General features: G+C 35.9%; 1 protein-coding gene across 1 annotated transcript; it reads right to left on the bottom strand.

Annotated features, from left to right (window-relative positions):
• Window positions 1–2,667: 2,667 nt before the first annotated feature.
• On the bottom strand, window positions 2,668–22,439 carry DTHD1 (death domain containing 1). The gene is given in 11 exon segments (XM_052781018.1): window positions 2,668–2,979; window positions 3,576–3,633; window positions 10,352–10,596; window positions 11,878–12,167; window positions 12,753–12,917; window positions 14,994–15,238; window positions 16,078–16,257; window positions 16,906–17,239; window positions 17,606–18,425; window positions 18,428–18,456; window positions 22,129–22,439. Coding segments are annotated over 11 exon segments (2,967 nt in total). The 3' UTR covers window positions 2,668–2,689.
• Window positions 22,440–26,054: the final 3,615 nt, after the last annotated feature.

Consider the following 26,054-nt stretch of genomic DNA (forward strand, 5'->3'; position numbering starts at 1 on the left):
TGTAGGCCTGGGAAGATATGGCTGAAGACAGTCACGAGTATGTGTATGGAATGTTTTTATCTTTAACTGTTCTGAGGACTGGCAAACATCCCAGCTGAGCCAGATATGCACTCCTGTGTTAGTAGTATTGGCTGTATGCCGTTAGTTCGTTCTAGATCTTTGTTGAAACATATATGAGTTGGATTCTTTTGTGAAATGAAGGGAATCTTGCACAGAGAGCTTGAGTGCTTAATTCAGTCGCCGCACATCACCAGCCAGCTCAGCTTTCCTGGGACACAGCAAGACTGGTTGCAAGTTTCACACTCTAAGTAAGAGTTACTGTAGGAAGAGGAAAGTAACTAGCAGGCCTAAATGTTACCTCCTCAAAGGAGAACATGAATTGTTATATTAAAAATTGTTGTTAATTTTTTAATCTACCTTATTAGTCTTTTTGCAATCTTTAATAAAATATATGGTTTATTTAGTCACTTGATTAGTGTTTGCTACTAATAAAAATGAGCTTTTAACATGAGCAATTTTAATATAATTTTACCATTCAATTAACGTAAAAAATAATCTCAAATTCCTATGAAGAGGAGGCTGAATGCAGTTGCTCCTGTTGTATAGATGCTACTGAAATGCCCACAATTCTCGCTGCTTTGCACTAATGTTAATGATACTGTACAGTGGAGTATCGAGGTCTTTATGGATGGCTTTTAGTTTTTAGTAGCGTTTTAGTCACATATTTTTCAGCATGTGAAATACACGCGTTATGGTTTTGTTAGACACAGAGGCCATCTTGTGGCAGAATGTTGGTAGTTGTATTAAAATACTTTTATTAATAGATGGAAAAATGAAGTCCAATTTGTTGCAATATTTCCAGTATTATTTCTAGTACCATCAGACATTGAAGCATAATCATAATATACATATATTCTGACAATATCTGCTGATTCTGCAGCAGATTATTCATTCCTAAAGAGAAGGCACTGATGGCAAAAGATCTGATGCCAAAGTGTGTTAGGGCACTGAGAAAAGTGTGATAAAGAAGCCAGTTTACATTTAAAAAACATCTTTGTAGAAAAAGTTAAGAAAGGAAAAGATGGTTATGTCACAGTGAAGGGGTTAAATTCCTCATACATTCTGTTTTACAATTAAAAACTGATAATCCTACAGGATGAGACGTTACTGACTAGATGAATCAAACTAATGAATACTATTCCTATTTATCTTTTCTTTTGCAATGCAGTTTTCTCATTTATGGTAGTGATTTAGAAATGTTGCATGACCTCTGAAATAAAAATCCAGACTAGCAATATGTATCACGTTTAAGATTTGTCAGCAAGACATACAGGGCTAGTCTAAATACTAATAAAGTTCAGGTTAATAACTTTTAGATTTAGATTAATATTTAAATTTTATATAATATTATTAAGGGGGTGACACTGAAAGATGAAAATAATTTATGCACTAAATCCAGAAGAATAACAGTAATTAAAAAATAAGTATGCACAGGTGGACTTGAAGAAGGAGCTGCATCTATTGCATATTGCTGGAGCAGTAGGAAAATTGCACAGATGTGACAGCTTGTGTAATCACAAATTGATATTTGTATATGTAAATACCAAGCAGTTTTGAAATTTATTTTCAAAACTGTGTGATTCGCTGGTTCTTGCCAGCTACTTTAAGCCTTTAACAGAAATGTCAAAGTTTAGCATTTAGAGAAATTTTTGGTGTGTTATATGAGCTGGATTGAAACATAGCAGCAAGTAACAGAGGAGAGTAAATTAGAATATTATTTCAGTCAAAACACAGTTATAAGAGCCCAACCCTGCTATTGCTCTGACTTTCAAAAATTAGGTTAGGCTTACTTAGCATTCTGGAATGAAATGAGGTTTTAGAGATTAAAATACATGGCTAAGGAATGGCACAAATACACCTGGTTTACTAACTGTACCTTCAATACAAGAACTCAGGATAATGAATAAATTTCAAAACAATACATTTTAAAACTTGTGTGAAGAAATACCCCTTTTTCCAAATTTGATGGTAACCTGAAAAAAAACATTACCATGATAGATGAAAGTGAGGCAACAAATCCAGTAAATTCCGGAAATAGATTAGATATTCACATGTGGTAACACTGAAATATGCTATGACATTCACAAGGATAAAAAACATTCACTGAGAATATAAAAGTCAGGGTTAATTACTAGCAAACCTGAAAGTGAGAAGAAATTTCCTCTGTCTGTGCTTAGTAATGATGTAGTATGCTTTTGTCTGAAGAATCTGGTGGCTATTATTACTGGATGTAGAGTAATCCATATATCATGGAATGATTTATAAGATTTTGATAAATTATAGTGAATAATTCCTAGTGCTTAAAGTATGTAGAAATATGATTCTATGTCAAGTGAGTACGGTATGTACAAACAATTTAAGTCCTTAGAAACCTATGCAGACCAGTCTGTAATTCTTCATACCTATATTTTCAATATCTCACTTTTCCACAGAAGAAATGTTCACTTTCAGCAAGCGAGGGCATTGCTATTATACTTTGCTTCAGAAAAGAGGTTGCAAAGTAACAAATAAATGAGCACTCTGATCCCTGACTGGTATCCCTGTCACTTGTTCATCCAAAGATAACACGGAAATATTCACACCTTTCAACAAGAAAGAGAAATTGGGCTGTTAGTTGCCAGTGATTCTGTCAAGTGAACACTTTATTTTGCCACTTAAAACGAAGTTCTTCTGAAAGATCACTTCTGCCACTCTTCCGCAAATAGCGAGACAGGAGCTGCTGTTTATCAGCTGACCTTGGAAGGGTCTTTTTCCAGCAGCAAAGCAGCTCATAGATCTGGTGTGTTAAATTATCAGGGCACTTCAGTCTAACAAGCTGAAGTACACTCCGCCGAACAGGTAAGCATAAAGCAAGCAATGATGTATTATCTTCTGCAAGCTCTTCTGCAAGCCAATATAGCAAGTTGTCCCACAGGGCCTCTGAAGGGCAAAAATTAGTAAATTAAGAGCATTATTCTTCTGCTATGTAAATCTTTCCTTTGAAAAGCTTTCTAAAGTTGGAGGCTCAGTGGGTGAACTCCCCAACTAAATATGGTTTATTTTTCACTTTAACAGAAAAATCATCACTTCTTATTTCTAAGGCAATTTTTGGTAACTGCACCATGACATGAAGTGAATTTAATCAAGAGCAGATGATCTATAACTTATGGAACTGCATGGGGAAAGCTAGCAATAAAATAAAAGGGTTTGGGCATTTCTTATAACTGATACATCAGTTATACTGCAGCTTTCCAGTACAAACTGAATCTCCTTATACAGAAAATTATATGCTGTTCATGCACCCCACCACAACATTATCTTACCAGAGCTTTTGCATTTCTTGGTAAACAGATCACTTTTTTTTTGTCTATGAATATCTTTTAAGAATCTTTTAACACATTAACTACTCTGGTTCCTAAATATGGCATTTTAAAATGTCAGTTACAGCTGAAACAAATCTTGGCATTTAAAAAAAGTAAATAGCAAATATAACTATTATTTATATTGATATTAATATATTGTGTATGTGTTCTTACCCAGTGAATCAGAAGAAATTCTTTTTGTGCTTCGTGGACGGTTGATCAACTTTTCATGCTATCAAAGAAAATGTGTTGAGGAAAGAGAAATGACTGAATGAGTAAGGGATGAGGTACAGGATATGGGAGTGGATTGCAGTAAATCAGCATTTAAGATTGGTTCTACCTGCATAGAGGATTTGTGTCATTATTGAAAACCAGTTAATACCATCGGCAGGTATAAATCAGTATACAGCTATTAAAGTAATGAAACTAAGTCTTTTTACACCAAATGGATGTTTATTGCATCTTATTAAGAAGTTTATAACTTATGCAATTTTGCAAATGTTTCATCAGTAGCATTATGTCATGACTGGTGTATAGAAAATCAGTATGGAACCTTCGTACATGAAATGGATTTTAATTTTGAATACTGCATTAACTTTGCCTTGCTGTCTCTGTGTTATTACAACTGTGTACATACCATACTGTTTCAAGGAAAATAACAGTGTCTAGATATGCAGTAGCTGTTGTTAGGTCTAAAAATCATATTGTGTTTGAACTATTGTATGTATGTATGTACTGTTCATTTTACATAGTTCAACTTTTAATTATAAATCACTAAAAATCATCAGAATTCAAAAGACAAGTTCCATTAGAAAGTACAGAGTTCTCCCTCTTTCTTCCTCTGAACACTGCAGAGAAAGAAAAAAATACTATGTCCATTTTCCCTATGACTGAGAAAGAGTAAAGTCTTGTGGGCTTTACTGTGGTTTCCTACTCCATATAGAACAAAAAATTACTTACATAAGCACTGACCACAAGAAGAGATTAATTTGTATCAAGTGAAGTTCAGCTCTTTTTTTGTTAAAAGCTGTAATTGTCCTCTTTTAGTGCCCATATTGCTTTTGTCACACACATTCAGTTGTATTACCTGACTCTTTATGCACAGCTTTCCCTGTGAGACTTGCTCCAGGTTTATTCATTGAGCTTCTGTTTTCCATTTGTGAATTAAGAGCATGAAACTCTGACTGGATAAATTATGCTCCTTTTCCTGCTGGGCATATTGAGCCAGAGCCTTGCTGAGCTTATCTCAAATACTCTTATAATACAGGCTTTATATATTGTTCAATATTTGGAGTGTTTCATATGTACTGAGCTACCCATCCAAAAGGTCAATATAATCATAACTGTTACCTATTCACCTGTGAATTAAACACATTTTCATCAGGCCTGTACTCAGTCATCTTGTTAGAGGGTTTCAGTGTGCACAGGATACACACAGTATGCACTGCTTGGCAGTGCAAAACCATCCTGTGCTGTACTCATCTTGAGATCTGAATCTGCTTGTCCTGCATGCTTCTACAGCAATTCTGTCACTGGACGTGCCCTAGTGTGAAAGTAGCTTATCATGGCTAAAAAAAAGCCCTCAGAATAAAGGGAATATAAAGCTCTTCCAGAAGGGGGCATTGTTTTTCTTCCAAGTCTCAGCTTTCTTTGGCTTCGTTTAATTATGCATTTCTATTTAAACTTATTTTCATTCATTAATGAGAATTTAGCACCTCAAAGGTCTGTATGAGATTTTCAAAGTTATTGTAGATGAACTCAATTACCCATGCATTGACTTTAATCTGAACCACTTTATGCTACTTAATGTTAAAATAGTAGTAAAAATGGTAAGAATTGAAAATGAGTACTGTCTAGAAATAGTGTAATAATATACAATGCATTAGATCTAAAACATTAAAACTGCCTTTAAAGATTAAATATCTGTGGTGAAGCGCTAAATTCACCCACGGTTCAGCTGCACTGGCATGTGGTCCCACTGTTCTGGTTGACAGCGTAAGTAAAATACTCTTAGCGGTCAAAGCAGTTTTCTAGTCTGGAAGGCCCTTCAATTAGCTAAGCAACTGCCTTTCTGAAGCAGAGGATCACATGCTCTTTTGCTGTTAGACAGTCATTAGACATAAAACTCCAGCAGAACAGTAATTTGATAATGCTTGTATGTATTACAACCATCTCTTTTTGCAAAGCGTTCTGATTTCAGCCAGTAAGACTAAAGTGCTCTGTCAAATGGACCTCTCAGACATGACCAGACTCTAGTAGCATATCAAACAGGACAGACAGAAAAGGAGAAATTAACCTTTTAAACTCTTTAGCCCAGTTTCATGTAAATACAACTGCTTTGAAATCAGTAGAAATATTACTGATATGCACACACATACTTGACATCAGGACATAACCCACTGTATTTAACTTGTGTTGAAAATAACAGGTTTGACCAACCAGTGTTTTCTAATGCTGAGGAAATGAAAGCTCCATAAATAGGAATTGTTAGTGAAGACCAGCTTACATCTGTACAAGTGTAGCATGTTTAAACTAAAAACTGATGTGAGTGATTGCATACAAAGTAAACAACTGCTGCTTTGACCACTGTCAGAAATATATTTGTAAGAGAGTGGATAGTGTGGGCACATACATATAAAAATGGCTTATAATCTATATAGTTACTGTCTTGTCTCCACAATTCAAGAGAAATTTATGAAGGAATTTTACAGAAATAAGTGAAAATGTAGTCAGAATTGTTGCCTTAAAAAGATTCCATCTGCCTTTGTCACAACCAAAACCAGGCATTGTGGGTGGTTCTAACTTTATCACCTGGGGAAAAAAAAAAAAAAAAGAAAAACCCCAAACTTCATTTCATTTTGGTGAGAAAATTTCTATTGTTACTGGCAACACTGAGTGTTTGTGATCTCATGTGTATTAAAACTAATCCCTTAACATGGTTAAAGTAAACTTAAGACATTAACAAAGTAGCAGAAATGTAAATAGTTTTTGCTGTTCTTGCCCTGCATTTACTGCTGTTTGGGAGATTTTATTCCCAAACCATGAAAGACTCCCCCAGCATACTGAGAGCAAGTGAGAAGTCCATCAACAACGCTGCAACTTAGAGTCAACTAGTTCACAACCAAGACATGAGAGCCTTACTGTGACAACTGGAATTCTGTAAGCAGGTGTGTTAGTGTGAGCAATGCTATGAACAACCCAGCATTATCAATAGGTCAGATATGAACACTGAGCATTATGTTTTGATATGCTTGCGAGATCTGTGGCAGCTTAATTGCTGTATTGTAGTAGTATACATATGATAGAAACTAGAAAAATTTGTAAGTTGAGTGTATGTCTACACACACAAATGCGGTCAGATAGTTCTAGGTGCTTTGGCAATATATATTAATAGCATCAGCATACGACTAATTATGGACAGTGCCAATCTCGGTTCATATTATGTGAACATTAACACAAGACTTGTACTTTAATGAAGTGGTAAATAACAGTTGCATTTGACAGATGGCTGATGTAGTTGTTTATATAATTAGTGCATTAAATTTCTCCCTAACTGTCTTTTTTCATCCGATTTTAACTATTTCGTTCTATTTCTTTTATTTATTAGAAAGCCCACCTAAATGTGAAGATATATCTGATTCAAATATGTTGCTCAGATCATGGACAGTAAAACCAGGATATAAGTTCTTATGTTAATTTTTCCTGTCAGTGTTTTCATCACTGTTAATAATTTTAGAACACATGGTAAGATATGGTAAGTAATTAGAATTTCCTTTTCATTGCTCTGGCATTTAATTGCATCTGGATCATTATGTTTAATATATGGTTCTGTCTCTTCCAGTCAATTCCTTTTCTAGCTCAAACACATTTTTAACTGCAGCAAATATCCTGTGAAAATGAGTTCACCTTTTGATTACTTTTGCATGTATAAAGTATGTTCTTTTGTATTACTTGTTACACGTGCCACTTACCAATATCATTGTTCTTATATCCTCTGAAAGGGGATATAATCATTCCTTTTTCACTTCCTCCATAATATTCGTAAGTGTATACAATATTTCAACTTCTGTTGAAACTGCCTGAAGTATTGTCATCCATGTCTCTCTACCTAGAACCACTCTATGTTTCTGATCACCTTCTTTCTTTCCTCTTCTTCCAAATCCTCTGAGTTCTGTGACCAGAACTGCAGACTGCAGTCATGATGTGGATGCCTCATAGATATATGGCATAATCTTGTTTTAAGTTTTGCTCTCTAATAACCGGGAACATTCTGCTTACCTTTTTATTTGCTGCTGAATGCTCTGGAAGTTTTCAGAGAGCAAAATGACCAATTATTTTTTTTTTTTTGAGTGGTGATAGGTAATTTAGAGTCTATCAGCATAAAATTAGATATGTTCTTCCACCCCAGCTAAACACTTATTGACATCTAATTTATCTAGTTTATTTTCTAGTCGCTCAGTATCATCATATTCTGTGATTCTTCACAGACAACTTTAGTGCTCTAAGTATTTTGTACTGTCATCAGACTTTTCACTTAATTATTCAAAAGTTTCTGATGAATATGTTAGCATGGACCTATGCAGGACATTATTAGTAATCATCTTCCCTTGAGAAAATGAGCTGCTTTTTCCAACTCCTTTTATTCCTATCTTTCAGCCAGCAAACAAGCCAAAAGAGAATATTTTTTGTTCTTAAAATTTCTGTGAGTTTGTTTAGTGTGGAATTCAAGATTTACTTGACTGGAAGAAGGTATGAAGAGCAAAAGAGTGAACAACGTTATAACTTCGTGTTAATGGATGTTACGTACCACTAGATAGCGGTGTGGGTGAAATTCCCATTTGCCTTGTGTATTTTTATATCAACAGGAAGGTATGTTGTATTTAATTTACTAATTATTCACTAAAGTCAAATGATCAGCTTCATTGATGTTTTATATTTCTTCAAAAAGATAACTGAACTAGCTAAATTATTAAGGAATATTTCTTCTCTATTAAAAAAACTGACTTTAGGCATTATCAGTTTTAAATTATTACACTGAATGGATGGAGGATAGATCAAAAAGTAGGATGGTTCACCAACTATAGCAAAGTGTAACATTTTGTGTACTAAGATGACTTACAACATAAGGGAAGATGTTATTTTGATGCTGTTTTTCATTCTATAGATTGGTATTTCATTCTGTGTAAGACAGAAAATACAAATCATGTAATGGAAAAGTTATCAATATAAAGTTTTTGAGCATTTTGATCCCTTTTTTGGCTTAATATTTGCATTTAATGAAGATTCTGACTGCTTTGAAATACACCTCTTAAAATATATTTACCAGAAACAAAAGAAAAATTATTTGCAAGGTGCTGCAACACTGATTTTCTGAAGTGATAACTTTGCCTTCTCTAAGCAGACTTTTCATGCATCAAACTTGGGTCCTCTGAGCTTGAACCGATTCAGTTGAAAGTAGAGCCATTACTCAAAAAATAGACATAGAGAAAATATTCCCAAAGGCTATCACAATTCCTGAGGTTTGACTTCATTTCTAATTTCTAATTTACCAGCAATGATCATGTTATACAGTTCCTCTGTTTATTTCCATTTTAATGATTAGGCTGCTTGGGTGCTACTGTCTACCCACATATATATTCTTACACACTTACACAGACTGACCAGACTTCAAGATCTCAGCCACTCTGGGAAAGACGAAACTTAAATTTAGTAGGAGAAAAGAGGTAGTCAGAAATATTTGTTTTGAAAAGTCTGACCAGAACATTTAAGGACTAATATGTATAGCAGAAGACCATATATGCCAACCCAAATCTAAGCCACTTGATAATTACCTTTGTGGTTTAATACAAATGCAGTTCAATCCTTTAAATCTTGTTCTTATTACCCAATAAGATTAAATAAAGTGGAACAATGGGATGGAAGCTAGGCAGGTGGATGGAAGAAAACTAACAGATGCCTAGGGTGTGCCACAGATTTTTATTTTTTTATCTTTTTTTTAATCATCCCACTGGACCTCAAGAGTGTGTGTTTCCCTCTCTGTGAATACTGCACATGGAATGCTAGCCCTGTGGAACAGCAAAGTGCTTGAAAGCATCTGATTCTCAAAAGAAAACTTACATTTTATATGGAGATTGTCACTAAAAGAGATCTCTCAAAATCTCCTGCAGTTAACTGTTCTTAATTTTTACTTGGGAGAATGAAGATGAGAGAGAAATCAAGAAATATGCTTATGAAATAAAAGATATATTTGCAGGTGATAGCTTAAGGAAGAGTGAAGTCAATTAAATTCAAAAAGAGACAGACGCTACTGCTTGTCACCAGAGATTTAGACCAAGTGTTACTGTACATATTTTGATATGAAAATGTATGAAAATTTGATAGCAGTAGTCTAGTGGCAGCTTTTTGTACAATATAGGGTACTGACACCTAGGCTCTTTGAAAAGATTACAATGAGATTTCATTGCAGGAATATTAAAGATTAATTTATGTAGCAATAACTTTCGCCAGAGATGAAGATAGTTGCCCACATGGCTGTATTGCAGAGGCTTATCAGGCATAATAGGAGAATCAGGTGATAGGAGAAAGATAGGTTACATGAACCATTTTAATGCCCCTACAATTTGCAATTCTGCACTCCCAAGACAAGGATACAAGTATATAACTGAAACTTTAGTAATAATTTCTCAGGGACATACCATTTGGGGAGAGCAAATGGGTGAAAAACTCCTGCTAAACATTTTTTTCCATGCTTGTGTTTGGATGAGGGTCCCTCCCACCTGCTAAGAGAAATTCTGAGGGTGTTTGTACATTGCTGATGGATCAGAACTGCTCCATCAGTGGTTCCTGTGTGTATCTGTAAAGCAAAAATCATACCAAGATCCTTTTGCCTAATAAATATGTGGTAAGGGGAAAAGGGAAAGATCTCTAACATTATCAAGTGAGAAACCCACCTTTGGTAACGTTAGGGCTAATTTACACAGTGGAGACTGGTGTTGATATTCACCATATGGCAATGGTTGTTCCCAGTTTTTGGTTATCATCTCTCTGGTAATTTTATAAAACACTGCTGTTCCTTTGTAATGAGGTGAACTGTGGTTACCGAACTCATCCACTTCTTTAATTTGGAGGTCCAGCCTGGGTTTTCTTTGTGAATGAAAAATCAGCCTGTAGGCTTTTCCAAAATCTTTCCCATTCTCTGCAGTCCACACCAAAAAAAAAAAAAAAAAAAATTTTTTTTTTTTTTACACTGTATTTAGATGTGTGGCATCTAAAAGAATTCATTAGGGTGAGTCAAATAGAGCTAATCACATACCATTCGGTTGTTCGTTATCATTATTACTACTTTATATTGAACATCTGAGGTTCAAACACTCCTGCCAGCTGTCTGAGCCCCTGAATCGTTGGCATAAGGAATAAGTGATGAAGGCTGTGCTACAAGTTGAAAAGTAAGGAACATGGAAGAGGATAAAGTACATAACACAGACAGAAATAAAAACAAAAGTGTTGTGAATGGAATTATAAATATACGCTTTCTGGTTAATCGGGATGGATATCTGTCTATCTGTAACAACAAAATTAATGGAGGCAGAGAGGTAGGTGCCTCCATTTTTAGGATTTGTAATTCCATTTTATTTGATGCATCTATATACACTATCCTTTGCATATATGAGCAGGCATTCCTTGGGGGCTAGAGACTTCTCTTTTTGAAGAATAATCCTTTCTTTAGGGTAAATGGAGCTTTCAGTGTAACAGTTTATGTACAAAATGTCCAGAGGACCAAATATATATCTATATGTTCTTTCCAAAACTGACAGAAGAGCCTATACTTAATTCTGGGTGAAAACTTTACTGAGGGTTCTTATCTCTTTTCCCTTTAAGCAAATCTCCGAACAGTGGCAGCCACTGCATGGAATTTTCAAGGCTGCTGATGAAAACAGTGTAACTCTCTCTCATCACCTCAATTCATAGTGCAACTCACAAAAAGCAACATTTTGCCCTGGCTTTCTGTGTTTAATCTTGCTCACTTTAAGTGAATTTACACAGGTAAAATAGCAGACTGTTTCTTTTTGTTTGCAATCTGTTTAATTCCTATCAAATGTTCTTTATAGTAAAAAGCCATTGATGGAATTCTGCCCTTTTGAAATAAAAGCTAAAATAAATGTTTCCGAGGGACCATGTTTTACAGAATGGCAGAGGTTGGAGGAGGTCTCTGAAGATCACCTTGTCTAACCCCCCTGCTCAAAGCATGGTCACCTAAAGAAGGTTGCTCAAGATCTTGTTCAACTAGCACATTTTATTTTCCAGTTGGAGCAGTTTCCCATATAGTTCCATGCGCCTATCATTTACAAGAAATAAAACACTGAAATAAGTAAATGTGCTATGACTAACCACAGTCTGCTAGTGTTCACATACAGTATTTCTGAATAGCTGAGGTGATTGATAATGTTCATCCAGAAGCATGAATTAATTACCTTACCCGAAGCAAAAATATTGCCTCTAAATCTAAAATGAATCTGCTCTCCTTCTCTTAATGGGAACTGCTGCGTAGGTTCTGGGGGACCAAAGTAGCCCTCCTCATGGAGATTTTGAAGTTTGCAGGTCAATTCTTTGGATGCAGATAGCAAAACTACTATGTTATATGGGTTTTCTCTTTTCCGATACAGTATCACATTAGCCATTGTGCTACAAAGAGCTTCTTCTAGAGCCTGAGCAAAAAGGAGAAGATACGTGTTTTCCAAGAAGAACGAAAGGCGAATGATGACAAAGCTGTATTAAAAAAAGAGGCAAGAAGATAAATAGCTCTATCTTAAATCATGTCATCAACTGCTAACAATTTATTATGCAAAATAATACAGCGCTCAGTCTCCAATGGACCTTTTGCTATCTCCTTTTCATTCTTGTTTCCAACACATGAAAGGGTAGAAATTTGCCTGTTTCTGTAGTGCAGAGTATATTGACTCTGTATCTATGAATTCAAATACATACAAATTGTAGGTGAAAGTAAGAGAGTATTTCCTAATGAGAAATTCCAAAAAATATTATCGTTTAGTAGTTAGAGAGCTAAATAACATTTTCAAATTAAGATTAATATCTGCATTTCTTGTTTCAAGTTTCTTACATATTATATCGTGTACACTCTGTAGATGAAAAAATATTTAAACAAATTTATATTTTCTGTAATTATGAGTAACAAATCGAAATGATCTTATACTGCAAAGTGGAAGGCAGAGATGCTGGCAAGTTAATAATTAATAGCGGATGACTTCTGAATGCTACTAATTTCCATTGATCTATATACTTGGAAGTAAATATTTTAGTAAATAAGATTTTATTAAATTATTCATACATTACCTTTCTAAATGCTCATTTAGTTCAAATGATACAAGCCCATTCCGTGCATTCCGGATAGCAACATCATCAAACACCTTCCACCCCTCTTCTTTGTTTCTGTGACCTAATAATTTCAAAGTATCACTGAGATTCTCCCCATTTTTTCTCACAGAAGCACTCACAGCCCTGGAAAGCCAAGGAATTATAGGAAAAAAAATAATGAAAAATAGATCCTGTAGAAAGATTAAGCTTGTATTTGTAGCTCTGCTTTCCCTTCTGTTTTCCCTGATGACTACACGTGTTTTTCCCACCTTGCTGAAAATCTACATCTGGAACTATACTCTGAAGTACGTAAGTGATATAATTGTTAAGAGAGTTGTTTTGGTTTTTTTTTTCCAATTCTCCAGAAAGAGGAAAAAAAGCAAAAAGAAAGGTTTCTATCTAAATTAATCTAGTTTAATCTATCATGTAATATTTTGCACAGTAATTATTACGGATTGTTTTTGAGTCATTCATCAAGATTTAGATTCTCTAGAGGTTGATATCTGAAAAAAACACCAAACAACCCACCTTTTATTCCAGAGCAAATACTACTTGCTAAGCACAAAGGAATTTAGAAAGTAAGACATGACTGCTATCCATTATCTCTTTCAACAGAGAAAATAAAAGCACTTTCTCTTCAAATCAGGTGATTACTTTGATATCACACTCAGAATCAAACAACTGTGATACAACATGCTCTGGCTAATTTATTCTAATGAATGAAACATGAGGGGTTTTTTTGCAGAAGCCCATAACTCTCCTCTCACACACACCTCTTCTTATCAGTTTTTTAAAAGTGGATGTGAATAACCCATTCACCACAAATGCACACCCTATGTACAATCCAAAAAAGAAAATACTCAAGACAGCCTAAGCATTTCCCAAGCATACAGCCTCAGCCTATGTGCAAATACAGGAAAAAGTTGGCATCATTTTTTAAGGAATTTGTATAGAAATAAGCAATCAAGCCATGGTCTTTTCATGAATGTGCTTTGACTGAGAATCTAAACTGCCATTTAGACTGGTATTAAGAACAGACAGATGCCACAAGGGTACTGCCACACAATTGAATGCTTCTGGTAGAGAAAATGAAATTTGAATCTCCTATAAACTGACATGGGCACCCTTCCCAAATCTGAAGTTTGTGATAAAGATGGATGTCTAGTCTAGGAGACCAGTGTGAGTGTAGAGCTCTTTAAAACAAGTTCAGAAATGGAAAGCTAGAATATTGTCTGCCTTCTCCATCTGTACCTTGCTTATCTTCAAGACAATCATAATCTTGGCATGTAGATGAATTTTGAAAAAGGAATAAGCTAACTCTGTAATGACCTAAAGTAGAAGTACTTCAGAGCTGACTCTTGTCCTCAGCTAGTCCCTACCAAGAAATCCCAGTAAGCCTTTCTGAACCTGCAGTTGCCTATGACAGCAGAACTGGATGGACAACAATCAAATGGTAAGTTCAGTTTGATTTTTTTCCTGCATGAGATGGTAAAAACACCATTTATTTTGCTGACTATCAAAACAGATGAGGTTAGCTTTGGCCTTTTTTTCCACCAAAAAGTTTTATCCATATCCTCATATGCATCATGGATAAATTTTATTGAACTGCCAGTTAACAACTAAAATTTAGAGATTTTTTTAGGAGGCCCCATGTTTTAATGCTTTTTTAAGATGTTCCAAAATGTCTAAGTTTCAGAAATTTTGTAGTTAGTGCTTTGGAAAAATGTGGACCTTTGTCTAGTGTGGCAGTTACCACAAAAATGATCTACTCCAAACCATTGTGTCATAAATTTTGAGTCAGGTAGCCATTAGAATGTGTAGAAGTAGAGACCAGAAAATTCAAAGGCCAGGGTAGCCAAACCACCAACTGATAAAATAATGATCACAGGATCTATGTTCAATGTTTGGCTTTGGTCAAAATGGCTGAACACTTCTTACCGAAATCCCCCCCCACATTTTTCACCCTGACTTCTGCTAGAAATATAGTGGTCAGCATATTTAAAGATTATACATCAAATGTTATACGAATTTTCCTGGTGAAGCTATAGCATGAGAACTGTGGTGATTTGCTCTAGTGTTTCTAACAATGTTTTAAAGTATAGCAGACTGTATTAAAAAACTAACGCCTTTTTTATAAAAAAAATTATTAATCAGTAATTGCTAAAATTAATTCAATTTGATGTTTTGAAAATGCTGAATTTGTAGTGAAGTTGTTCTTACCGAGGATGGTATGCCGTAGCAACCCTCTTTACTGTAGCACTAATGGCTCTTGCATGTTCTGTCTCATCTCCTTGCCTTTTTTTTTCTGGGTTTGGAGGACAGGGTAGAGTAATATTGACTGAGCTGTTAAATGGTTGGGCTGAAGGATGCTGGATGTAAACCAGTGCACTAGTAGATACCACCGAGTGGTACATATCGTGTCTTGCTTTCAATGTCGAAACCAATGATGGTTCAATTGGCTGAATCTAAATATGGAAAGCAATTGTACAATTAATTTGTAAATGAATAAATCTTCTCTTACATGCCTGTTTTTTACAAATTGATTTATCTTTTGGAATTGAATCAGACTATCACAGAAGCTTTAGGCTCCTCTCTATAACCCAGGAACAACCCTACCAATGTATCAGCACTTTATACAATGCACAACCAGGTGCTTGAAAGTAATCAAAAACCGGAACCTTTACTGACTAAAATATTTTGATTGGTTTGTTCCTGTTTTCAGTTCAAGTTTTGAAGCCCCTGAGCTCCCTTAGATTTTGACAATTTTCTAAGATTTTTCAAATCTGTATTTTTTTCACTGTTAATTTTAGCTTCTCTGTACCTCAGAATCAATGGTTTTATGGGGGAAGGGAGAAACACATTATAACCGAAGCAAATTTTGAGATTATTCTCAGCCTAAGACTAAGAGGTGACAAAACCTTCTGTTGCACTGCCTAGTACAAATGCCAAAGTCAGGTGAGAAAAATTGTTCCATTAACTTAAACACTGGGCCAAGCAGTTGAAGTTTGGAGTTGGTGCTTATGTCATTATTGGAAACAACTGTAGTTGTTTCTGAAGTATATCAAAGAAAGATAGATGGTTCTTTTTAACTAGAGATGTTGCTGACTACTGACAATATGAAATATTTGGTTTTAACAGAGTTTACAGGAAACCATTTGCTGTATATACAGGATGTGGAACTGCAACCACTTTTCATAGACTTCTAATAACAGAACAGGTTGCCCTTTAACATTATTGGCATCCTTGCTTCAGAACTGATCAGATAACAGACTTATGGAATAAGTATTGCATATTTCAAGCTCACCTTTAACTGGATAGGTGCTGGAGAACTGAATGTTTCTGGATGGTAACAGAAAGAGATTCTAGAATCCACACTCAGCTTTTGTGAGAGTCCTACCTTTGGAACAGTAAATGTTTCTTTCTTTAAGCATGACAACACAGAAAAAACACCCAGCTGATAAATTTTCACTTCCGCAAAGGTTTCCTGCATAAAGAGAATGTGGGGTTAGAGTACATCGGAGGGAAAGGAAACTGTGTTCTGCAACGGATTAGTATTTTGGAAAGGCAAAATTATTTATAGACCAAAGTGTGAAATGAAAATAAATTCAATATTATTGCCACCTGGATGCCTAGTTATCTGGTTATCTCTAGTCATATGTGATGTCATTAGTATCCCAGTGTATGATTGGGGTGAAATGAAATAAGCTTGTAAACTGGGCGATGAATCTGGCCCAATACAATTCTGCGTTATAAAAAATAACCATCCTGTGTTTCTTTGAGATGGAGTTTGGACTCATACACAGCATTGTGTTACTTCTCTGTGACCTGAATGCAAAATAATTCCCTTTAAGCTTTTACTTTTATCAAATAATGCAACGTATTACACTTATTTACAAAAATCATGAACGATTACTCAGTCATTAGTATCGTGGGATCAAGTACTTGCCTTAACATTATGAGTGAAAAAAGGACCTTGTTAAATACTAGGTTTCAAATAGAATTAATTCTTGGAAAAGTAGGAAGAAAAGTTCAGTTTAACCCCACATGACAACTTTACTTGTATAACTCCACAGAGGCTTAACTGGGAACCTGGAATGATGTTTTTACAGTGCTTAGATGAGAGGTTACCAACCTTATGGTTTCCTTGGTGGTATCCCTCCAAAGAAATAGGAGTTAAGTAGTTTGACTGAAAGTTCACATCAGTCACCTTCACCATAATCTCCCGATAATTTCCGCTGAAGCATGATGTAAATGGGATTGCAATGTTGATAGGGAAAGGGATTGTTTTCTCATAATCAGAGCATTCAATACTGATTACATTGCTGACCAGCTCCTCAGAATCATCCACCACCAAGGAACTAGTGTCATTGACTATCTTACACCTCAGATTCTCCAGAGCAGTTGCAGGGGCTTTAATAAAACAAGCTACTTCACGTTCATTCTTACCACTCTCTTCCACTAGAAATCTGGAGAAAAAGAATATAAAATATTATTCTTATTCAGAACAGCTTACAAATTATTACAAAACTGACTAATTGGGGCCCTTTCCTACTGATTTCCAACAATTTGGGAATTATTGACTTTACTAGCTGTGACTCAGTCCCTCTCTGGCATAAAAAAAAATTATGCAATCAAATAGAAAGTTACAGTTTACTTTAGACCAAATGGAAGATCTTCATTGCGCATGCTTAAGTGGTAAACTGCTACTATGTGCATGACCAGCAGCTGTTCAATACATGCATATTGAATTTCTGGGCCCACAGAGGTTTATATATGTGCTAATAAGCAATATTTATGTACATCTGTTCCTAAAAAGAAGAATACATGCTTACTCTTTGTTCATCCAGTGCCTAGATTTTTGTACTTCTTCTGAATCATTCATAGTAGGATTCACAGCAGTAAGATCACATGTTTGTGCTGAAGATGTGAAGGTAATTAGGTCATTCCTACAAATCTCATGATTTGTGTCCATTTTACTGTCTTCCATTTGCTCTGTCAGTCTATGTTCTTCACTTTCTACCCCTTTCAAAGATTCGACTACTGCCTTTTTTTCCTGTCCAAAAACATTTGCGACAGTTCTGCCGTAAATGTCTTTCAATGTCCCAGATAGAGTGCCTTCCCCACTGCTCGTAAGAGCATCTTGAAAAGCCAGTTCTGGAGACTTTTCAGTAACAGAGCTACCTCCATGGGGTTTATCCATTCCATTGCAATCTTTTTTCTCTGTAACAGACTTTGTAAGTAGTCTGTGTTCACCATCTTCCTTTTTCATTGGAGGTTCTCTGCTAACATCCTGTTCTTGAGCACATATGTTTTCAGCTGATGATGCAACATCTTTTTCCACAGTTTTAGCTTCACTTGGCTGGATTTGATTAACATTCTGACTTTCCATCTTGTTCAGGGAAGGAGTTCTTTGGGATTGCTGACTGGGACTAGAAGATGCTTGCACAGACTCTGTTGTTTCTCCTTCAGAACAACAAACATCTGTTTCTCTAGAAGCGTTTTGAGCAGTCTGGATCTGAGAATCATCATCTTGTCTGCAGCTAGCAGCACAAAGTTTATTTTCTGCCTCTTGAAGGTGTGAGACTGTATTTATCAAACAATCCTTTACTTTCTGCAGACAATCTATAATTCCATTGTACTCTGAGGTAAAAAATAGGTAACCAATTGAATTTTGCTATGAAAGCTAGGCAAAAATGTGAAAACTCTTATACACATACCTAATGAATTCCATCTAATTCCATAGTGCCATTCAATACGTGAAGCACAATGTATTTCCTGGCTTCCAATTAATATTTTTGCATTTACTGCTATTCAATTTGAGGCAATTTCTGAAGAAATGAATATGCATGAGTACATTTGTGTACTTGTCCAAGTACAACTGTGTATTTGTCAAAGTACTACTGTGGCAACTGTAATGAACACCTTTCTAAGATCAGACACTAGCTAAATTCTTAATGATAATCAATCTAAAGCATGGAATTGGTAAATAATAGTCAAATCAATTTGGGAGGAACTTTAAAGCTAAACATTAATTATATATATTTTCTAAAGTTGAATCCCGCAAGATTCTGACGAATGGGTCTCTAACAAAGCTGTTATACATTGGCTTAATATTAAACATGCTTAGCAGCTTTGAATTTTTGCTATGGAGAATAGAGGATAACACAAAATCACCAGCACATGTGCAATACTGAAGTTCAGCAGTTTGTAGCATCCAGTTACAGGAATGGTGGAGGTTGCTCTTGCATATAACTAAAAACACTTCATGAAAAATGATGCACAAAAAGCACACAATCACTATGTGCCACTCATGTAAGATTTTATCTTTAACCTATTTATTTTATGATCCCTCATTTTTCTTATCTTACACCTTTTCTTAGAAATCCTTCCAGATATTTTCTCCAAGGATGTCAGATGTATTCCTTTCAGCTTTCCCCTCACCTTATGCTATCAATCTCTATAACTGGAACTGTGTCTTCATTAGTTAGGTATACTGCAAACCTCTCGGAAAATTTCTTGCTTATTACTGGTTGCTGCAAGAGATCCTGGAATGCTTTTTTTTTCAGGTTAAATCCAGTGAAAGTCAATACAAATAAGAAAATTGTACAGAATGAAACACAGTATGGTGTGCTGTCCACTTGTAATGGACAGAGACACACAAGGGAAGGACAATAGGAAGGGCTGATACAAGTCTTACAGGAAACCACTGGCTTACATTCACTTTTTTCAATAACATCATATGAGGTAAATCAGTATCTCAAGGTTTTCAACTTGGAAAATAATTCTATTGAGTAAGAATATCATCACACACCTATGTGTGATGTTATATGATCTCAATAGGCCTTTCACTTTCATCTCTATTTGCATCTGATTAATATAAACCTACAAAGAGTGTAGTTCAGAAAAAAAGTGTTTTTCTTGTTGAACTCAAGTCTAAAAATTACTCCTTTGCAATATTTTCTCAGTTCCCAAATGACTTGTTATTGGATTTTGACTATATCGGGGGGGGGGGGGAAGAAGCAAACACATTTTTAATATCTTTTTTTCCACTGGTCGTTCAAAGAAAAATATAAGTTTCTTCTAAAGTACTGCTGTTTTTCCAGGGGCACTTTTACAGTAGTGAAGAGGAACTTCTAAATAATTTAACAGGGCTGAGAAATAAAACAAACAAATTGGAAATAAAATAGCTTCGCTTGCATAGGAGATTGTAAAAGACCACTTCCCAATCTAGCCGTAAGGCGAAGTTCAAGCTTCAGCAAAACCACCAAAATTAACCTGTTTCCTCCCTGAATTTTGTATTCTTTAAACAAAAAAACCCAAACACATCATACTGCTCTTTAAACTTCCCTAAAATCAAATTTGAAGATAACAGTGTCATTCAAAATAATAGCATTTTTCTATGCTGTGAATGTGACTTTTCTAATACTGCAGTGCTTAAAGCCAAGCAAAGACGCGGCCTTGTAACTTTACACTACCCAACCGTGTTGCATGAAAAGACACTTTTTGTATTCTGTTACAAGATTAACCTCAAAATAAGCCTTCTTTTGTGTTACCCCACCACCACCATTGCTTTTCTAACACTTTGCTTTCTGTGCTTTTTTGGTGTTTGATAACAGGGCTTTAGAATACAGTGGCAGTTTATATGCAACTGTCTTCAAACCTTTTTGCTGACTGTTTTATAGGAAAGTGTCAGATGAGGAAAAGTAGCTTTTTGGAAGGAGAATGATAGTGAGTTCTTAGAAAACTAAAAAAAAAAAAATAAAAATCACATTGGCCATGAGGCCAACAGGGCAAAGTTAGCTTGATCTTGGAGCCTGGAAGTAGGTCCTTTTTTTTACAAAGATGTTCTTTTATTATTGCAGACACTTTATAAACCTGTATAACAAAGACTCATAAATGCAGGCATAGCTGAAGGTTTCTGCCTGGAGTCTCTCTCTCTTTCTCTGTCTATGCATCATGCTGTTAGACCATTATGAAATGCAGAAATGTTAATTTTCTTTTCTTTGATGAATGTTTGTTAAGATGTTGTTTCTGAGGAAAGAGAGTTGTTTCATTTGTCACAAAATGATCCTGCATTTTTACAGGAATACAACCTGGATTTGGTCCTTGCAATAAATAACACTGTTATTATAACCACATCGTTATTATAAATGCAAGAAATTAAATCCCATGTGTTTACTTATGCACTAAGATGGCAAAGTCTTTCTTATTCTGATTGTAATCTTTTAAACTCTGTTGTTATGTGTAGAGGACTGTAGACTATACACATTAGGTTTACTTGGCGAGGTGGTGGCAGTGGGGGGCTGCAGGGGCGGCCTCCGTGAGGAGAGGCCGGGGCTGCCCCGTGCCGGACACAGCCGGTTCCAGCCAGCTCCACAACAGACCTACTGCAGGGCTGATCGGAGCTCGTCAGCGAAGCTGGTGCTGCCTCTGTGAAAAGATATTTAAGAAAGGGCAAGAACACCAGAGAACAGTGAGGAGTGAAGAAAAACGTGTGAGAAACAGCCCTGCGAGCACCAAGGCTGCAGAAGAAGGAAGGGGAGGTACTCCAGGCATGGAGCAGAGATTCCCTTGCAGCCTGTGGGAGACCAAGGCTGGAGCAGATATCCACTCTGCAGCTGATGGAGGACCCCACGCTGGAGCAGGTAGATATTCCCTGAAGGAACTGCAACCCATGGAGAGCCCAGGCTGTGGGAAGGACACACGGTGGAGCATGGAAAAGTGTGAGGAAGAAGGAGTGGCAGAGGGGAACTGTTATGGACTGACTGCTACCCCCCATTCCCTGTCCCCCTGCGCTCCTCGGGAGCGGGAGAAGGTAGAGGGGTTGGGAATGAAGGAGTGACGGTCAGCTTGGAAAAAAAGAGGGGTGGGGGAAAGGTGGTGTTTTAATTTTTTGCCTTTGTTACTCATGATCCAAATTTACTTTGATTTGCAATAAATTAATTTTTTCCCTGAGTCCATTTTCCCCATGACAGTAAGTGGTATGTGATTTCCCTGTCTTTATATTGACGCATGAGCTCTTCCATCTTATTTTCTCCCCCTGTCCTGTTAGGGAGGGGAGTAAGTTGCTGGGTGGCCATCTGGTGTCTGGCCAAGATAAACCCACCAAAGTACAATATACATAAAACTTTGAAACAATTCTGTTTAGTTAATTTTATTTTTATTTTTTTTTCTCACATAGTGAGAATTATGAATCTCATACTGAATCTCATGTAATAGACTCAAAACCAGCATGATACAATTGTTTAAATATGAATTAATTTGGTCTAATGAATGACCAAGTACTGAAATACTAACAAATGAAAAGTAAGGTCCCCCAGCATCATCACACAGCAGAACTTAGCATCCAATATACCCAGTCCATTCTGTTTGCAGGTAAGTCCCTCCATACTTGCCTGGAATTGCAGTCAATTCCTTGTATTTGTCATGGAGAGCACTCAGCAAGTGGCAGGTGTCTTGAATACTTTCTGTAACATTCTCCAGCTGCTGACTGAGAGACCTGCTCAGCTCTTTTGTTAAAGAGATCAATCTAAGCACATACTCCAGTATACCCTCATTATCCGGATCACTTTTTAGAAGCACATCTCTTGCTAGCAAGTTCATATGCCAGATTTTTTCCAGGAGTTGGCCTGATTTGCCTGCAGGTGTAATCTTACCTTCAGCCATTTCCATTTTATGTTCAGAACATACTACTACAATTTTTCTTCTGCTCAAACACTTCCACAAGGTGTTGTCCTTGTTTAGTTCTTTGTAGCCTAAACAACCGTTTAAAAAGGTACTGTATTCCACACACACAGAGAAATCAAACTCTAGCTCAGAAACTGTTGAGTTGATGTTGACTATTGAAAAGTTACTAGGTGACAGAAAGGAGTGACTCTTCTGTAACTATGGGCAGGGATTGCCAAGAGATGCCAATGTACACCATGCACCTTTAAGGGAGGTTATGTAACTCAGTTATGTAGCAGTGACCGAAATTTCAGGAGCTCTAAGCAATTTCTCACTTCAGTGGCTGTAAATGATCAGTACCTATGAAATCAAGCTTAATTGTGAATTCATAATTATATAGTCACCAACAACGAGGAATTGTCTTCATTGCAAGCTAACATTAAATGCTGTGGGTCACTTGACACCATTTTGTGACAACCATCTTTTATTTGTTGTTCAGAGACATCAAATAGGTGGGACAGGTCCAAGCTGCTATGCAGTCTGGATGATGCATTTGGATTATACTTAGCTTTCAGCAATACAAGAATCTACAAATCTAATTTTGTGATTAGCAAAAATACTTATTAGCAATAGACATTTAAAGAAACTTGCAATGTTTTCTGGGGTGTGTTTTATAACGGGAAGAAATGTAAAGAAAAAGCAGTAACAGCTAAAAGTTCAAGTAACTAATGACTGAAACGTTGTTTGACACTTTTGAAGTTGAGAAGCAAACTTACCAGAAAAACATGAGCTCACTAAAGTTAACTGTGGCATCAAGAATCGACTGTGGCATTCATGGGGAAAAAGCACTGTCCTCGAGTACCCCCATGATAGCGGGCAGCACATGTGCTCCTGAAGGCAACCTGGGAGGAAGCAGGGAGTGCCAGACAGGGCTCCTGTGCTGCTCATTGTCTTCAGTGGGTGAAATTTGAGCACGTACACCTCAGTGATAGTATTTGCAATGATTTCCGTTTCACCTAGCAAGCTCAGGAAGAGAAGTCTCACCAGGACAGCAATGAAAACAGAGGAACAGCACCGACATTCTCTTACTGATGCTAGTTCACATCATGCTGTGCTAGGGGAGGACAGGCCTGAAACTCTCATTAGCAGAGTTCAGTACTGGGCTAAATCTGAAGTATCACATGGACAAAAATATTTTATAGTTTAAGAAATGTACTACACAAATTGTTGGTACAGTGGTTTTCCTACTAAACATTCCTTTTTATGGCCCATTATAAATATAATTAATGTAGCTTTAAATAGCAATTAAAATGGGACTGTGATAAAAAAGCACACTGAAAATTGCATCTAAGCATTGCAAGAACTAATAAGGTAATGTCAGCAAAGTGCTTTGAAGATGTAAAGCACTGTGTAAATGTTAAAATAACAATGAAAGATATAAAGTGTCTTTAATCAAACATGAGCTGAAACCATCTGTAATTAAATTCAAAAGGAAAGTTCCTTTTGACTCATTATAGTCTGCTTGATCACACTAGAAGTGTACTGCACAGTAACACAAAAAGGTATGAGAATCATTAACCTATTTACCATTTCTGATGGTCCAGCATCTCTACATTTTCCCAAATTTTTCCTAGTAAAAAGGGAATTCTGAAAAGAACATGTACTTTCATGTACAGGAAGTGAAAAATGTCATGTTCCTACCCAGAATTTTTGGGATGTGTAAGTGAAAAAAAAGATGGGCAAAAATGCATTATTATATGTTTACTGTATAGTATTGCATAGACCAACTTCTTGGTGTGAATCCATATCAACCCCCTAACCATAGTATAGCTGGATTCATCGGCTCCTGATCTTTTCCAATATATGTATTTGCCTAGATTACTTCAGAGTAAATCAATCAGTGATGTGCAGATATGAGTTACCAAAAACAGACATTAGTTTGAATAAAGGTAGAAGAAGATCTGATTTTTAAAAAGTAACATGTGAAATAGACAATAATAAATGGACTTGTTAGCAGAATATGCTATTCATTGAATGTTGTAGAGCTTACGAGAAGCTACTACAACACACTGTTACAAACAGTTTTAGAAGATATGACAAGAACTGATCTATATTCATGTTCTTTGCCATAAGCAAACTGTTTTGTTTTGCGTTTTTTGTCAAAAAATTATATATATAACTTCTGCTTCAGTTAATACATGCTATCTGTATAAAATGTCTATGCATATTTGACAGAAGACAGTTTAGAAAATACATTTGTCTAAAACATATTCAATAGGAGAAGAGAAACTATTCTGATTTTTTAATAGGTAGTTGAAACAATTTCAAGCCTTAGAGATAAAAAATTTTTATTGGTCATCTCTGTAAACATGAGTGAAACATGCAGAAAACCAAGCTTTTGTAAAAATATGAAGTACTATATGGTATAAGGGTCTGCGATTATAGATGGTCTGTATAAAAATTTATTGTAGAGGCAGTTAGGTAAGCTACATTCTGACTGAAACGGTTACTAACAAGCACTGCTATGGGGGGACATTTGAATTTAAACACATAATTATATATCAGATCTCATGACAGAAAATGAGGCAGTAATGGCCATTCAAATTACAGTTGACTCTTCCAGATTTTTACTCTTCAGCAGTAGTAAAGAGAATGTAGGTTGTCTGACGATCAACATTTGAAGGTCTTTAAATTCAGCTATTTATATAACAAAACATAGTTTTAGTTAAACAAAAATAGGTCCCCCACCCTATTTTAATTTCCCAGTGTTGGACTGTGAAAACCTGTTATTTTTGATATTTTGTTACTAATTCACTGTTTCTCCTTACTTGAAGAATGGAGATAAACTATGTAAGTGGAATTTCTTAATCTTTGATGCTATTTAGTGGATAGTCTTATGATTTAAGTCTTGTGTTTATGTACGATACTGGCAGGTATTAGACAACATAACTATAAAATCTGGGAACAATCATACATTTTTACTTGACATAAACACTTGCCCAAATTGATCCAATTGTAGTAGTAGCTTTCAGGGCCCTGCATGCACCCATAGGCCTTCATGGCCCAGACCAGCCTCACCTGGTGAGTGCAGGTGATTAGCTGGGCCATGTTTGAAGCTTTCTGAACACTGCAGATTGTAAAAGTAAATGTTGTGGAAATGAGTAAAATATAACCGGAAAACATGAAGGGTAAAGAAAGTAGAGAACATGAGTCATTCAGAAATATTACAGAAAAGTGAGTGTATACTCTCTGAAAATATACGACTCCCTATATTAATATATAGTACAGAGTATACTGAAGAAAATAAGATACTGTAATAGATGACACATGTGAAAGGAAGTCCTTTCAATGCAATATGATAAAGAATGTAGTACAAAGGTTATTTAAATAGAATTTATATCATACAGTTAATGCTCGAGTTTTACAATCACATTAAGCTTGTACTTCTGTGAAGTTAAATTCAGCCTGGATTAGTTGTCTGAGATGGTTTACTATACAGCACACCAGCTACAAAGAGGAGGTTGGGACAGTAGGAATAAGCAGACTTGATAAGGGCAATATTACTCCATTCCCCAGCAGAGTCAACTTTAACAGTGAAACTATAGTTTGATCTTT

This window comes from Harpia harpyja, chromosome 2, assembly GCF_026419915.1.
Source record: "Harpia harpyja isolate bHarHar1 chromosome 2, bHarHar1 primary haplotype, whole genome shotgun sequence".
NCBI classification, from domain to species: Eukaryota; Metazoa; Chordata; class Aves; order Accipitriformes; family Accipitridae; genus Harpia; species Harpia harpyja.